General features: G+C 53.3%; 1 protein-coding gene and 1 pseudogene across 1 annotated transcript; one reads left to right on the top strand and one right to left on the bottom strand.

The window, feature by feature from the left end:
• LOC131560158 (zinc finger protein 850-like) overlaps positions 1–15,849 on the bottom strand; it is a 596,580-nt pseudogene that overhangs the window by 500,440 nt on the left and 80,291 nt on the right.
• Positions 14,629–15,807, top strand: LOC131560131 (zinc finger protein 154-like). The gene is made up of 2 exons (XM_058808801.1): positions 14,629–14,691; positions 15,034–15,807. The coding sequence occupies exons 1-2, from the start codon at positions 14,629–14,631 to the stop codon at positions 15,805–15,807; spliced, it is 837 nt and encodes a 278-aa protein (XP_058664784.1).

Genomic DNA, 15,849 nt, shown 5'->3' with positions numbered 1-15,849 from the left:
TGCCCTCAGGGGAATTGCTCCCGGGTGCCTTGCACTGACTCTTTGTGTCTGTGTGCACACCGGAGTGCCTGTGCTGGGGAAATGTGGCAGAAATGCTGCTCTCTGAGCCGTCTGAGTGCCTTGGATAGCTGAGTCAGTCAGATATCCAGATATCAGCAAGAAAGGTTAAGTCACAAGGTCTAAGCTAAATTAAATGCTGCTAAGAGTTGTTCTTTTGCTAAATTGTTCCATTTTATTTAAGTTATTGGTTAAGTTAAATATTGTTAAGTGTTATTCCTCTGTTAAATTGCTAAGTCATAGGTCATAAGTTCGGTTAAATAGTGTTAAATGCTGTTGTTTTGCTAAACTTTGATGTTTAAGGTATCGGTCACATTTAAGGTGGAAGTCCTGTTAAGTTTGAGGCCTGTTAAGCCTTTGGGCCGTATTCCTTTTATCCTTACCCTCACTTGTATCACACACACAGAGGGATATTTCTCGGTTAATTTCTGGTTTGATTGCCTGGATTCTGTTTGGTTTTGTTGTTGCTTTGTTTCCTTGTTGTGCCTGAAGTGTCCAGTCAGGAGCAGAGTGACTCTTGCCAAGGAACTTTGTGCTGCTGTCCCGTAATATTCAGTCTGGTTTTTGCTGCTCCCTTGCTGGGGATTTTTTCAGCGCTCTCAAGGCCTCGTTGGCAGCAGGGTGAAGGAGCCCTGGCCCAGGCTCTGGCCCTGGGGGACACAGGGATGCTGCCGGGGGGTCCCTGTCCCCCTGTGCCACCCCCAGGGCCCCGGCCCCCTGTCCCCATGTCAGGCTCTGGGGTCGATCTCATGGAACATCCTCTGGGGGAGGCTGCGGAGCCGGGGGAGGGGGGACCCGGGGGGACAGGGGACCCCGCTGTGCACGAGCAGGGTTGGACTGCCCTGGGGGGAGCTGTGAGGGGGGCTGGGGCAGAGTGACCTCCCCAGTGACCTCACACAGCCCCTGTGATGTCACACAGCTGCCTCTATGATGTCACACTGCCCCTGTGATATCACACTGCCCCTGTGGTGTCCCAGAGCCAACTCTGAGACGCCACGCTATGATGTGATACAGCTGCTCTGTGAGGGCACAGAAGTCTCTGTGATGTCAGAAAGTCACTCTATGATTTCACAATCTCTCCTGTGATGTCACAGCCTGCTCTATGATGTTACACAGCTACCCAGTGTTGTCACAGCCCACTCCCTGATGTCACAGAGCCACCTTCTGTGATGTCAGGATCTGCTCTATGGCCTCACACCCTACTCTATGATGTCACAGCCAGCTCTGTGATGTAACAACCCCCTCAGTGATGTCACAAAACCCTCTCTGTGATGTCATACTGACACTCTGTAAGGTCACAGCACATACTCTGACCTCACAGTCTGCTCTATGATGCCATACAGCCACGCCATGATCTCACAGCCTGCTCTGTGATGTCACAAAGTCCCCTCTATGACGCTGTAGCTGCTCAGTGACCTCACACAACAAACTCTGTGATGTCACAGCCCAATCTGTGACCTCACACAGCCCACTCTGTGCTGTCACACAGCCCCTTGCTGACATCCCAGCTGCTCTGTGCCTCTGTGACACAGCCCCAGAGGTGCTGCTGTGACACAGCCCCCTCAGGGCCATCCCACAGCCCCTGCCAGTGCTGAGCCCCTGTGTGTTCTGTCTGTGCCCTGCTGGTGTCCCTGAGGGGCCCTGGCAGTGCCCCAGCCCTGCTGGGCTGTGCACAGGAGCTGCTCCTGCCCAGAGCTGTCTCTCTGCAGCGCTGCCCTTGCCAGGAGCTGCCTCTGGGCCAGGAGCCCGGCCCAGCTCAGCAGCACAGACACAGCACAGGGACTTAATGACCCTCTGGGGCTTTGGTGCTCTTTGCATCAGACCCAGTCCCTCGGAGTGTGCTCAAAAAACCTCCTCAGGGACTCAAAAAGAGGGTGAAACACTGAAGTTTCTCATACTTTAAATAGATCCATCTGAGGGACAGGACTGAGAAAATGTCCCCAGGTTCCAGGTAGAGCAGAACACTGGTGGCAGTGATGACAGCTGGGGACAAGCAAGGGAAAGGTGTTTCTGCTGTTAAGGAAACCTGCACCTCTGTCCCTGCAGGCTGTTGGCATCCCCGGCTGTCCCACGTGGCTGGGCCCTTCCTTTGCTGACAGCTCTGCCTCCTGCCTGCCCCTGCCTGCCCACACAGAGCCTTGGGCTGCTCCCGGCTCCTGCTGGGGACCTGCTGCACCACAGCCCTGCCCTGACAGGGAAATTCCCTTCTCCTGGTGTTCAGTCTGGACCTCCCAAGCTCCACTTGGTGCTATTAGGTCTTCTTCAGGCTTATTCCTACTATGAAGAAAAGCTCCAGCCTCTCTGAAACCACCCTTCCATCCCTCCCAGGCTATTCCCTTTCAGTCCTCAGTCTCTACACCACTGACAACAGAGGCCACAGACTCTGCCTGGTGTTTTGTGATGAGGCCTCCAAACCCCATTCTGGGAGATTTTTGAGTCCTCTCCAAGGTCTGTGAAAAGGGAAAAATAGCATTCGAAGTTATTTTCTCCTAAATCCTACAGTGACAGAAAATGGGTCAGTATCTTTAAACTGAATGGGGACAAATTAACATTTGTTAGGAGGAGGAAATATTTTACAATTAATGAAGTGGCAGAAAACTGCAGCTGTTTTTCCAGAGAAGTGGATTCCCCATCCCTGGAATTGTCCAAGAGCAGGAGATTTGTGTAGCCTTGCCCAGTGAAACCCTCTCATCTCCAGTGACAGAATTCCTGCATTGTGGGTTCTCTGAGGTGCTGGGTGCCCTCACAACGCTTCTGGCCAGAATGTCTGCTGAGGGCAGCCAGGCTGCTGCTGGAGCAGTGACCTCACAGCCATCACCATGGCACCCCTGTCCCCTGGGCCTGGCTCTGCCCTTTCCTCTGCCCCTGCCTTGGCTCTGCTGCCATGAAGAGTTTTGTCATTAATATCTTGTCCCCAAGGTGCTGAGGCCAATGGCTTCCCAGTCAGGCTCCTGGAGCAGAAGTGGTTTTTCAGAGCCCAGCCAGGAATGAGCCCTGAGGCAGCAGCTCTGCAGTGGTGGCCACCAGGCCGGGCTGCCAAGGGAGGCTTCTGGCCATGGCCTGCAAGCAGCTGCTGCTGCCAAGGTGCCTTTGGTGCCTCAGGCTCTCCCTGGCACAGCTCCCAGCACGGCACTCTGCCCTTGTGCCCAAGCCCTTCCCTGTGCTGGGGCTGGTCTGAGGCTTTTCCTGCAGCGGGACCTGCCCTGCTGATGGCACAGGAAAGGCAGTTCCTGCTGGAGCAGGAGGCTCTGCCTGCAATGGGCTCCAACAACTCCAACAAGGTCCTGTTTGCAAAGCCCCCAGTGGGAAATGAAGGAGGGGTGTCACACTGCTTTGGGGGTGAATAGTGCTGAAACCAGCCTGACTCCTCCATCTCAAAGTTCAACATCCTCAGAGGGAGCTGAAGCTGTGGCAGAGCTGGAAAAATCCCCAGAGAAAGGAACAACCAAGTGACACCACTGAGAGCTTCTGCAGAGCTGCTGAGCTGGCCCAGCCTGGGCACATCTGACTGACAGGGCAGCACCTCAGATGAGAAAAACCCATCCCAAATTTTAATGGCAGCATCTCCTGACATTTCCCTTCTTGAGGGGTGTGGGGATTCCTCCCAGTGGTGGGGAAACCCTCAAGGTCAGTGCTCCAGGCTGAGCCAAAGGGAATTGCCCATGGTCATTGGTCGGGGGGAGTGACATCTCTGCTTAATTACAGGTTTTGCTTAATACAGTTGCTTTGAAATAATTTCCTAGTGCTCTGTATAATATATTTTACGTCTCTTACATCCTGGCATAAATATTTCTGATTAAGGCAATTTTGTCTAATCATTACCATAATAGAGAATACATATTTATATAAATATATCTGCCCATGACAGGAACCCTGTGAGTGTCTGGGACATCCTGGGTCTTTGGCAGCCTGGGGACTCCTGGGATGTCACCATGGAGCCCCCGTGAGTGCCTGTGACAGATCGGTGCCTTTGCAGCACAAGGTCTCCTGGGATGTCACCATGGAATGGCTGAGACTGCCTCTGACCACAAGGCTCTTTACCATCCCCAGAAAGTCCTGGGAGGTCTCCATGGAGCCCCTGTCTCTTCCTATGACATTCCAGCTCTGGAACAGCCTGGAGACTGTTGGAAAGTCCCTAAGGAACCCCTCTGAGGGCCTGTGACAAACCTGATCCTTAGCAGGCAACCATCACCAGCCCCCTGTTGCTATGGTCAGTCCCTTGGCAGCTCCATGGTGACTCCATGCCGGGATGGTTTCCATGGACACCAGCTCAAGCCTGCAGCCACAGCCAGTTGCCATGGCAACCATTGGCAGCCCCATCCCCAGGCTCATGGGATCCCAGAACCACAGAATTGGCTGAGCTGGGAGGGACCCATCAGGATCCTCCAGTCCAACTGCTGGCGGCCCTGCACAGGACACCCCAACAATGCCAGCCTGGGCCTGGCAGCGCTGTCCAAACACTGCTGGAGCTCAGAGAGCCCTGGAGCTGGGACCCTTCCCTGGGGAGCCTGGGCAGGGCCCCCGCAGCATCTGGGCAAAAACCTTTTCCTGACATCCAACCTGAGCCTGCCCCGACTCAGCTGCAGCCGTTCCCTCCACTCCTGTCCCTGGGCACCAGAGGGAAGAGGTTCCCACAGCCCCAGCCAGGGACCCACTCCAAAGGCTGCTGCCATGGCCACCAGGGCTGGCACCAGCTGGGATTCTCGGTTTCCATGCGCCGGGGTTCAGGAATGGGATTCCCCAATTTCCTGCCCCCGCTAAAACCGCGCTGCCCTCACTGCCCTCCCGCCTCCCATGGAAAGCACAAAAGGCAAAGGTCCCAGGCTGGGATAAGAACAATTTATTGGGAACAACAATGAGATAAGGAACAAACAGAAACAGAAATGATACTGATAACAGAAGGGATAAATGAAACAGTTTACTGGGAAAACTAATACATCAACAACAGGCTCTTCCTGGCCACAATTTCCCCTGTCTGGAAATTTCACCCGTCTCCTCAGGGAGAGAGAGAGAGAGTCCCTTTCCTGCCCCTGGCAATGTTCTGAGGTGCGAGTGAATGTAATGACACGGCCATGGCCAGACCCTCATGTTCTTCCGTCCCACATCATGTCTTTGGCAAGGGCATAAAAAGGGACAGGTGTCTTCCCAGCATAGACTACAGGGAAACTGGATCACCAGCGTTCTTTCCAATGTGGGCCCTCTAATGGGGGATGAAGCTGGAGTGGTGCATGAAGCTGTTCCTGCATTTTTGGCATTTGCAGGGCTTCCCTTACTGGTGGCTCCGTTGGTGTCTTGTAAAGTGAGAGCTGCTGGTGAAGCTTTTCTCACACTGGGGACACTCGCAGGGCCGCTCCCCTGTGTGGATGCGTCGGTGGGTGATGAGGGTGGAGTTGTGCTTGAAACCCTTCCCACAGTCGGGGCAGTGGAAGGGCCTCTCATCCGTGTGAATCGGCTCATGCAGGAGGAGATGGGAGCTTGTCTGAAACCTCTTCCCACATGTGGCGCACTGGCAGGGCCTCTCCCCAGTGTGGATGCGCCGGTGCTTGATGAGCTTGGAGTTGTGCTTGAAGCCCTTCCCGCACTCAGGGCAGAGGAAGGGCCTCTCCTTGGTGTGAATCCGCTGGTGCTGGAGGAGATTGGAGCTGCTCTGAAACCTCTTCTGACACTGGGGACACTCGTAGGGCCTCTCTCCAGTGTGGAGACGTTGGTGGGTCACAAGGTTGGATCTGTAGCTGAAGCCCTTCCCACACTCCGCACACTCGTAGGGCCATTCCCTGGTGTGGATCATCTGGTGGCTGATCAGGTGGCAGCTCCACCTAAAGATCTTCCCACACTGCAAGCACTTGTGGGGCTTCTCCCCATCATGAAGCTTCTTATGGACCACCAGCTCTGAACTCTGGCTGAAGGTCTGCCCACCTTCCTGGTTCAGGGTGGCTCTTTCTTCTTCAGAGCACCCTGGGCTGGGTTTGGAGCCCCTCCTCATGCGGGATTCCTGAGTGTTTTCTTCCCTGTTGGATTCCTGTGCGCTAGAATCACTCAAAACGGCCTCTTTCATGAGGTTCTGGCATGCAGATTTTTCCTCCCTGGTCTCCATCCTCAGTTCCTTCCCTGGGGAAGGAAGGACAAGGACAGGATGGGATTTGGCTCCATGCCAGAGGGAAGGGGAAGGAGATTCCCCCAGTGCATCCCCGGCAGGATGGCGTTGGCAGCAGGGTTGTCCTGCAGCCAGGGGCTGTGCTGGGCTGGGAGATGGAGCAGGAGAGAGGGGGAAATAGGAAATGACTTCCTCCTCACCTATCTGGGTGTCCTGGGGATCCTTCCTCTTCCTCACAGCCTCCTTCTCCATCCAATCAAGGTTTGGGAATGGGAAATCCTGTTCTGGGAAGAAAACAAAGGGTGCGCACATTGTCTTTTTTACTGATTTGAAGGCAAACCTGGGGAGGGTCTAAACCAGAATTACAATTTAAAAGAAAATGAAGATCAAGGCAATGATACAGAAACACTGCCTTAAACTGACAGAGTCAGGATATAACCTGACACCCTGTTGGTCAGGGTGGTGGCAACAGTCCCAGTAGATGGTGGTGCAGTCCTGTTGGAGAGATGAACATGATTCTGTCGAAGCAGTGATCCTGTAGAAGGGTCTGGTCTTCCTCTGGATGTCCAGTGGTTGCTAGGGAGTTCTCATCCTCTGGGAATTCAGTAGGCAAGGTGCTGCTGGTGTAGCAAAGTGTCAGCTTATATCCAGGTAGGAATGCTTGGATCCTCCCCCTGGGTGGAGCATCCCACAATGGGAGGATGGAATTTTATCAGTTCTGCAGTGACACTCAATGGCCCATTCACAGGAGATATCTCCCCTGGAGGGCATTATCAGGGCTGAGTCATGGAAGAGATAAAGAACACTGCCCCACCTGTTTATAGCAGTTGATGAAGATGGGGATTGAAAACATGCATTTGGTTACATCTTGCATGGCAACCTGAAACAGTGGGGTAATCCCTGCTCAGGGGGTGAACACCACCCCCCTTACCCAAACTGGCTAAGGTGTAAAACCCCCACTCTAGGAAGGCCACACACACGAGACAATGTCACACTTACCCTGCCCCAGGGGAGGGCTCTTTTTCCTGTCCCCCCTTTTCTATCCCATTTACTGTTCAATAAAATTCATTTTGGGTTTGGTCTCATTATCACCTTAATTGGGGCAGAGGAATCTCTCTAACACTTTTCTTAACCAGACTCACCAGACTGAAATTATTTTGGCACAGTGAGTTTAGGCACTGTTCTCTGACCCCAAGTGCCTTTGACAACAGCATGGTTCCCTCCTCTGAGGAGGTTGTGGTTCTCTCTGGAGGAACTCTTTGAAACTGGGCTGCAGCTTCCTCTGAGTGACTTATGGGAGAACCGATGAGGTAAATCGCCTTTGTGGGCCTGGAGTGTAAAGAAAATATTTTGTTGTCCTTCTATTACAGCGACCTGATGAAGGTCTTAAGGGTGAGAGAAGTGGACGAGAATCTTGGTTCATGATCAGAAGGCTGGATTTATTGATATATGATATATAATACATTATAACTATACTAAAAGGAATAAAGAGAAAAGTTGCAGAGGCTTGCTAAGCTAAGAATAGAAAGAAGAGAATGAATAACAAAGTTCTGTGTCCAGCAGAAAGCAAGGACCAACTCTCCCATGAGTGGTCAGCAAATCCAAACACTCACAGAAGACCAATCACACATGCTCCTGTTACATTCCACATCAGCAGATAATTATTGTTTGCATTTTTCTTCTGGGGCCCCAGCTTCCCAGAAAGGACAAATCCTAAAAGAGAGGATTTTATGAAAAAATGTCTGTGACATCCTTCCTTGAAATGTTTTTTAAAATCACAGGAGGAAAGGGAGCAAATGATACCAGCAAGACTGACAAGGTTCATTCACCCCATGGTGAGGAACACAAGGCTGCTAAAAGTCCTACAAGAAGCTCAGCTCAAGTAGCTAAATTCCCAAATAACTCCTGAATTCCCAGGCTTGAGTGCTTTGCGAAATGTGAGAATCATTTTTCTCTTCATCCCTGTCGCCTTTGTGACAGCTACAAAGAGTTTACTTTCCTTTTAATGATATCTGTATTGGGCTGAATTTACACTTTTATCAGAATGTGCCAGCAGCTGAGCTGGAGCTGTGCAGGAACCAGTGGAACTTCAATTGTCACAAAATTGCTTGTACTGTCAGTTTATTAATGTTTGGGATATGTTTGCATTTTCATCACATCTGACTTGTGGGAAAATCAAATATTCATCAAAGTGATTTATGCAGAGTCAAGTTTGATTTCTGCCAAATTATTTTGTCCAGTGCCCAGGAGATGCTTGAGGGGTCTCTGTGCCTCTCGCCCTGGGGGATGCTTGGCAGGGGTTTGGGGGGCTTGTCCCTGTCCCTGTCACCCCAGGGCATTCCCCAGGGGGTCTCCATCATTCTCACCCCAGAGAATGCCTGGAGGGTCTCCCTCCCTCTCACCCCTGTGCCAGGGGGTGCTCAGGGCAGTCTCTGTCCCTCTCAGCCCAGGGGATGCTCGGGGGTCTCTGTCCCCTCACCCTGGGGGATGCTCGGGGGGTCTCCATCCCTCTGGCCTCAGGCAATGCCTGTGCAGGGCTGGGGACCAGGGGCTCTGTGTCCCTCTCACCGCTGAGGGTGCTCGGGGCTGGGGGGGCTCTCCGACCTTCTCACACCTGTGGAGGTCGGGGGGGTCTCTGTCCCTCTCAGCCCTGCTGTGACCCCACCCAAACATCATCGGGGTCAGAGGGACAGAGACACCCTCAAACCCCCAGAAGGGCTGAACCTGGGATTTGGTTTGGGGCTGAGGATTTAGGAAGGGGCTGGAATTGGGGCTGGGCTTGGAGTTGGGGCTGAGATTTGGATTAGCGCTGGGATTGGGGTTAAGGCTAGACATGGGATTGGCTTTAGGGCTGGGGTTGGATTTGGGTCTAGGGCTAGACAAGTCTGGTACTGGGATGAGATTAAATACAGAACTGTGAGTGTGTCTAAACATGGAGTGAGAATGAGACCAGGATCTGGGTCAGGTTTGGGACTGAGCTCACCCAGGGCAGGACAGAGGGGATGTCACTGCAGGATGTCCCTGGCATCGTCCCAGCCCTCCTCAGGCACCTCCAAACATGAGGGGCAGCTGGGTGCCCCAAGATCCAGGTGCTCCCACGCTGCCCCTCAGTACCAGGCAAGCATTCCCTGAGGGCAGCCCTGACTGTGACCCTTAGGGCTCTGGGATCAGCCCTCACATCCCTGTGGGAACAGCAGCAGACAGGATGAGAGATTCCCCCACCCCGTTTTTCCTGTGGAAGGGTGAAGCCCAGCTGCCCTTTTCTTTTGGTGCCTCCTCCTCTCCTCAGATGAGGATGTCAAACTCCCCAGGAGCAGGAAAATCCCCATTCCCTGTTTCCTTGTGGCTGCAGCCTGGAACATCCACCCAGAATGATGGACTTTCTGACAGCCCTGCTGAATGACACTGGCAAGATGTTTGTGAGAAGGGGAAGAAATTGTATTTTGATAGTAAATAAAAGGTGCAAAATTATTCCTTTCTGTTATATTCCTTTTCAGTCAGTTCTGGTCTGTTTTCAGAGTGCCACCTTCTCAGCTGACTGTGTTTGTGCCCTCTTTTCTCTCCTGCCTCTCTTTGTCTGCTCTGTTTCTCTCTCAGTGTCTCCCTTGACCCAGGGATGCTCACACCAAAGACCGTGCCCGGATTTAATTCCCAATTCAGGAGCTACAACAACCATGGGGGAAGTTATGAAGGCTTGCAGTGAAATGCCACTGTAAGATCTTGTTCCACTTGGCTTTTGGCTCCTTCTTGACAGCTTTGCCCTCAAGGGCAGGAACATCTTTTCATAGCTGAGAACTGGAATTCCAGACCCTGGCAGTGTGTGCCGTGGATCCCAGAGGGGCATTCCCGAGGCTCCCTGCTGCTCCTGCCGTGCCTCCCAAGGAACTTCTCTCCCAAGGGGAGAAGATCCAGCAGCTCTGTGGGCCCCCAGACCACACAGCAAAGGTGGCATTGATGGACATTTTCCAGGGACTGGGGTGGGAAGGGACCCTGTCCATGGATTACGACCCCGCGAGGGAGAGACGCCTCTGCCGCACTGAAGGAGCGAATGAGAGCGTGGGACAGCAACCGACGATTATTGAGCGTGGACTGAACGGAACAAGAAATGGGGAGGAGAAAGGGAGAGAAAGAAAGAGGGAAGAGGTCTCAAAGAGAGAAAGAAATAGGAAAGAGGTCTCAGAGAACAGAAATAAACAGGAAAAGGCTCCCGCCCGGCCTCCGCAGCTCCCAGCAACACCCGCAGGGCGTAGCGCCTTTTACAATTCCAGCCAATCAGAGGACGCAGTAAACAATTTCCAGCCAACCAGAGCTTTTCTCGCCGATGACTCACCCGTTGCCAGGCGGACCCGCAGAGCCCGGCGGCCCCGGAGCGGAATTTGGGGCTCGGGCCGGGGGACGGATCCGCCCCGGGGGGGTCCCCGAGCCCCTGCCCAGCCCTGGGGCCGATCGGGGGCTCCCTCACCCAGCAGCCGGTGCTGCGGGGCCGCGGGGCAGAGCGCTGGGAAAGGGGGTCCGGGCTGGCAGCGGAGGAAATGCGGGAGGAAGAGGAGGGAGAGGAGGAGCAGGAACGGGAGAATCGCGGCGCTCGCAGTGCCCGCACGCCGAGCCTGCAGCACCCCCTGCCCCGGGAGCATCGCCCCCAGCCCCGAGCCGCAGGGGAGGGCGGAGGCCGAGCTCGCCCCGGCTCCAGCCAGGGGTCTCCAGGAGGATTTTTTGGAGAGTGTTCGGAGCCAGCAGATCCCTGACTCGAGCCCCGGGTATCTCCGGGCTCCCTAAGAGGAGCTTTTTCGGGGGCAGAGGAGCCGCGATCGCCCCTCGGAAGGGTCCCAGGGGTCCACGTGGGGATGGCCCGGTACCGACAGGGCGGGACATTGGTTTTGGGGATCCCCGTGAGAGCCGGGGCTGTGGAACGGGGGACCCCCGGGGCGGAGAGAGGGGAAGGGGCGATACCGGAGCTGGGGGACCCCCGGCAGCCCGGAGATGAGGCGGGGACGGGACCCCTGACCCTGACAGGGGCGTGTCCTGGGGTGACTTCATGATGCTCGTACCCCCATCGGTCTGTTTAGCCCAGAAATGAGTTCTGCACCTTTAAAGCTGTTTCTGAGAGCGAAGGGAGGAGGAAGAAGCTGCAGTTTGTTTTCAGAAACTGCACTCACTCCTCCACATTCCGGCACCTGGACTATTGTGATGACTTAAGGAGCTGGAACAGAGGCCAGACAGAGCTATGAGGAACAAAGTGGATTTTTACTGAAATGCCTTCAAAGGCCACACCCCGGCAGTACTGGAGCCACAGCTGTGGCTCTGCCTGGATGAGCAAAAGAGGGCTTGATCACGAGATCTCACATTTTTATAAGTTTTAGTCCATTTGCACATAACTGTCCAATTAATAACTTCAAATTATGAAGTTTCATCCTCCTTGCTTGCCTGCCCTCCTCTTTTCACATTGTTTATGCTTTGGGCCTGAAGTTTGAAGAGATTGTCCTTGAGTCTCCAGCTAGAACAGGATTGTTTTGTCTTCACCACCCTGAGAAAAGATCCCAGTAACATTTAATATAAAGCTAAAGCTGCACATCAAAACAGAACAGAAGAACTTAAAACCTAAGCTATCAGTTGTCTGCTGAAAAGATCCCAGTAACATTTAATATAAAGCTAAAGCTGCACATCAAAACAGAACAGAAGAACTTAAAACCTAAGCTATCAGTTGTCTGCTGACAGACAGACAGCAGGACAGAGCTCTCCTTTGCTTTTAGTTCATTTTTAGCTCGCTGGGGCAGAGAAGTTCCATGGACTGTGATTTTTCTTTTTCTTTGGTGCTGTTTAAACCTGCTCTGGACAGAACAACCAGAACACCACAGGCACCTCACACCTGTGGCCCACCTGGCCGAGCCTGGGCCATGGCATTTCCAGTGCTGGAGGGACTGATAAGAGACCGATAAGAGACTGAGTGAGCCCAACTACAGCCCATGGAAGGAATTTGTGAGTTTGTCATCTCTTTTGGAGCAGCAACAATTTTATTGTTTAATATTGTTCATTTGTTTTGCTGGTGAATTCTTTGCCTGCTAAATAAACAGGTTTTTTTGCAATTTTCTCCAAGGAAATATTTTTCTGAATCAGCTGGGAAAGAATCTGCTTGAATCTCCTGTCTAGAGGAAACCCCTTTTGGGGATTTTCTCCCAAATTTGCCCTAAACCAGAGTAGGATGGTGGGAAGTGGGGGGACCCCCAAGTGGCTAGATTGTGGGGAGGCTGAGAGCAGGACCCCTAAACCCCCCAGAATCCAAAAGCAGGACCCTGGAGAGAGGGAATCCCCAGGACACATGGCATCCCCAGCAGCCCTGAGATGAGGTACTAAGCAGAACCCGAGAGCGATGAGACTGGAAATGGGAAAATCCGGGTGGCATTTTTTTTTATTCACTCTTGATTTCTGAATATCAGGTGGCTTCCAGGAGTGGACTTGGGTGGGAGGAATCCCCAACCGAAGGCATTCACACCTTTTTTTTCCCTAAACCAGGATTTTCCCCAAACCTTCCCACTGTGATATCCCCCCTGTCCCGCTCTGGGTGAGCTCAATCCCAAACCTGACCCTGATCCTGTCTCAGTCTCACTCCATGTTTAGACACACTCATAGTTCTGTATTTAATCTCATCCGAGTGCCAGACTTGTCTAGCACCAGACCCAGTCCCAACCCCAGCCCTAAAGCCAATCCCATGTCTCGGCTTAACCCCAATCCCAGCTCTAATCCAAATCTCAGCCCCAACTCCAAGGCCAGCCCCAATTCCAGCCCCTTCCTAAATCCTCAGCCCCAAACCAAAAATCCCAGGTTCAGCCCTTCTGGGGGTTTGGGGTTGTCTCTGTCCCTCTGACCCCAATGATGTTTGGGTGGGGTCACAGCAGGGCTGAGAGGGACAGAGACCCCCCCGGCCTCCCCAGGTGTGAGAAGGTTGGAGAGCCCCCCCAGCCCCGAGCACCCTCAGCGGTGAGAGCGACACAGAGCCCCTGGTCCCCAGCCCTGCACAGGCATTGCCTGAGGCCAGAGGGATGGAGACCCCCCGAGCATCCCCTGGGCTGAGAGGGACAGAGACCCCCGAGCATCCCCTGGGCTGAGAGGGACAGAGACTGCCCTGAGCACCCCCTGGCACAGGGTATGAGAGGGAGGGAGACCCCCCAGGCATTCTCTGGGGTGAGAATGATGGAGACCCCCTGGGGAAGGGGCTGGGGTGACAGGGACAGGGACAATCCCTGGGGAATGGCCTGGAGTGACAGGGACAGGGACAACTCCCTCCAGCCCCTCCCAAGCATCTCCCAGTGTGAGAGGCTCAGAGACCCCTTGAGCATCCTCTGGGCACTGGAGAAAGTAAAGTTGTTTCTGGTCAGAAATCAAACGTAACCCTCTAAAAAATGACTTGAATTTGCTTTTCCCAAAAGATACTTTTGATGGAAATGCAAAAAAACCCCAAACTTTAATAAACTGACAAAAGAAGCAAATTTGTGGCAATTCCAAGTTCCATTAGTCCTGCACAGCTCCAGCTCAGCTGCTGGCACATTCTGAGAAAAGAAATGTGGAAATTTGGCCGAATTCAGATTTTGAAAAGGAAGGTAAAGCTCTGTGTAGGTGTTAACAAGGTTGATAGGGAAAAAAAGACAAAATATTCTTAGATTTGGCAAAGCCCCCCAGTCTGTGAAAGAGAAAAGGGGGGCAGGCAAGAGAGAGACAGAGACAGAGACAGGGCAAGTGTGACATTGTCCCCTGTGTCTGTGGCCTTCCCAGGGTGGGGGTTTTACACCTGAGCCAGTTTGGGTAAGGGGGTGGTGTTCACCCCCTGATCAGGGATTACCCCACTGTTTCAGGTTGCCATGCAAGATGTAACCAAATGCACGTTTTCAATCCCCATCTTCATCAACTGCTATAAACAGGTGGGGCAGTGTTCTTTATCTCTTCCATGGCTCACCCCTGATAACGCCCTCCAGGGGAGATATCTCCTGTGAATGGGCCATTGAGTGTCAGTGCAGGACTGATCAAATTCCATCATCCCATTGTGGGATGCTCCGCCCAAGGGGAGGATCCAAGCATTCCTACCTGGATATAAGCTGAGGCTTGCAATACCAGGAGCAGCTTGCCTACTGAATTCCCAGAGGACAAGAGCTCCATAACCACCACAGGACCTTCAGAGGAAGGCCAGACACTTCTATAGGATCACTGCTTCGACAGAATCACCTTTGTCACTCCAACAGGACTGTAGCCACCATTTAATGGGACTGCTGCAACCACCCTGACCAAAAGGGTGTCATGTTATATCCTGACTCTGTCAGTTCAAGGCAGGGTTTCTGTATCATTGCCTTGATCTTAATTTTCTTATTAAATTGTAGTTCTAGCTTATACTGTCTCCCAGGTTTGCCTTCAAACCAGAAAAAATTTCAATGTGCTCATCCCTTGTTATTCTCCCAAAACAGGATTTCCCATCCCGAAACCTTTGTCAGATGGAGAAGGAGGCTGCGAGGAAGAGGAACATGCCCCGGGATACCCAGGCAGGTGAGGAGGAAGTCAGTGCCCCTTTCCTCCTCTTTCCTGCTCCATCTCCCAGCCCAGCATGGCCCCCGGCTGCAGGACAACCCTGCCGCCAACTCTGTCCTGCCGGGGATGCACTGGGGGAATCTCCTTCCCCTTCCCTCTGGCACAGAGGCAAATCCCATCCTCTCCTTGTCCTTCCTCCCCCAGGGAAGGAGCTGAGGATGGAGACCAGGGAGGACAAATCCCCACAGCAGAACCTCGTGGAAGAGGCCGTTATGAGTGACTCCAGGGCACAGGAATCAAACAGGGAGGAAAATCTCCAGAGACTCCACGGGAAGAGGGGCTCCAAACCCAGCTCAGCGTGCTCTGAGTAGGAAAGACCCAGCCTGAGCCAGGAAGGTGGGCAGAGCTTCAGCCAGGGCTCGGAGCTGGTGGTCCATGAGCAGCTTCATGATAGGGAGAAGCCCTACAAGTACTCGGAGTGTGGGAAGAGCTTCAGGCAGAGCAGCACCCTGATCCGTCATCACATGATCCACACTGGGGAATGGCCCTACGAATGTGGGGAGTGTGGGAAGGGCTTCAGCTACAGGTCAGAACTCATCAGGCACCAACGTATCCACACTGGGGAAAGGCCCTACGAGTGTCCCCAGTGTCAGAAGAGGTTTCACACCAGCTTCAATCTCCTCCAGCACCAGCAGATTCACACAGAAGAGAGGCCCTTCTGCTGCCCTGAGTGTGGGAAGGGCTTCAAGTACAACTCCAACCTCATCAGGCATCAGTGCATCCATAGTGGGGAGAGGCCCTACGAGTGCGCCACATGTGGGAAGAGGTTTCAGACAAGCTCCCATCTCCTCCTGCATGAGCGGATTCACACAGATGAGAGGCCCAACTGCGGGAAGGGCTTCAAGCAAAACTCCCACCTTGTCACCCACCTACACATCCACACTGGGGAGAGGCCCTACCAGTGCGCCCCATGTGGGAAGAGGTTCACCAGCAGCTCTGACTGCGGGAAGGGCTTCAAGCAAAACTCCCACCTTGTCACCCACCTACACATCCACACTGGGGAGAGGCCCTACCAGTGCGCCCCATGTGGGAAGAGGTTCACCAGCAGCTCTGACTTGACCAGACACCAACACAGGCACAAGTAAGGGAAGCTGGAAATGCTCCAATTGCAGGAGGAGCTTTGTGCA

This window comes from Ammospiza caudacuta, chromosome 7 (genome assembly GCF_027887145.1).
Source record: "Ammospiza caudacuta isolate bAmmCau1 chromosome 7, bAmmCau1.pri, whole genome shotgun sequence".
NCBI lineage: Eukaryota > Metazoa > Chordata > Aves > Passeriformes > Passerellidae > Ammospiza > Ammospiza caudacuta.
This window is presented reverse-complemented; position numbering and strand designations above follow the sequence as displayed.

Bases quoted from the DNA above. Each gene is read 5' to 3' on its own strand.
- LOC131560131 (XM_058808801.1), top strand. From the start codon at position 14,629: ATGGAGAAGGAGGCTGCGAGGAAGAGGAACATGCCCCGGGATACCCAG. The intron at 14,692-15,033 runs GTCAGTGCCCCT...TGCTCTGAGTAG, and splicing joins CCCAGGCAGGTGAGGAGGAA to GAAAGACCCAGCCTGAGCCA.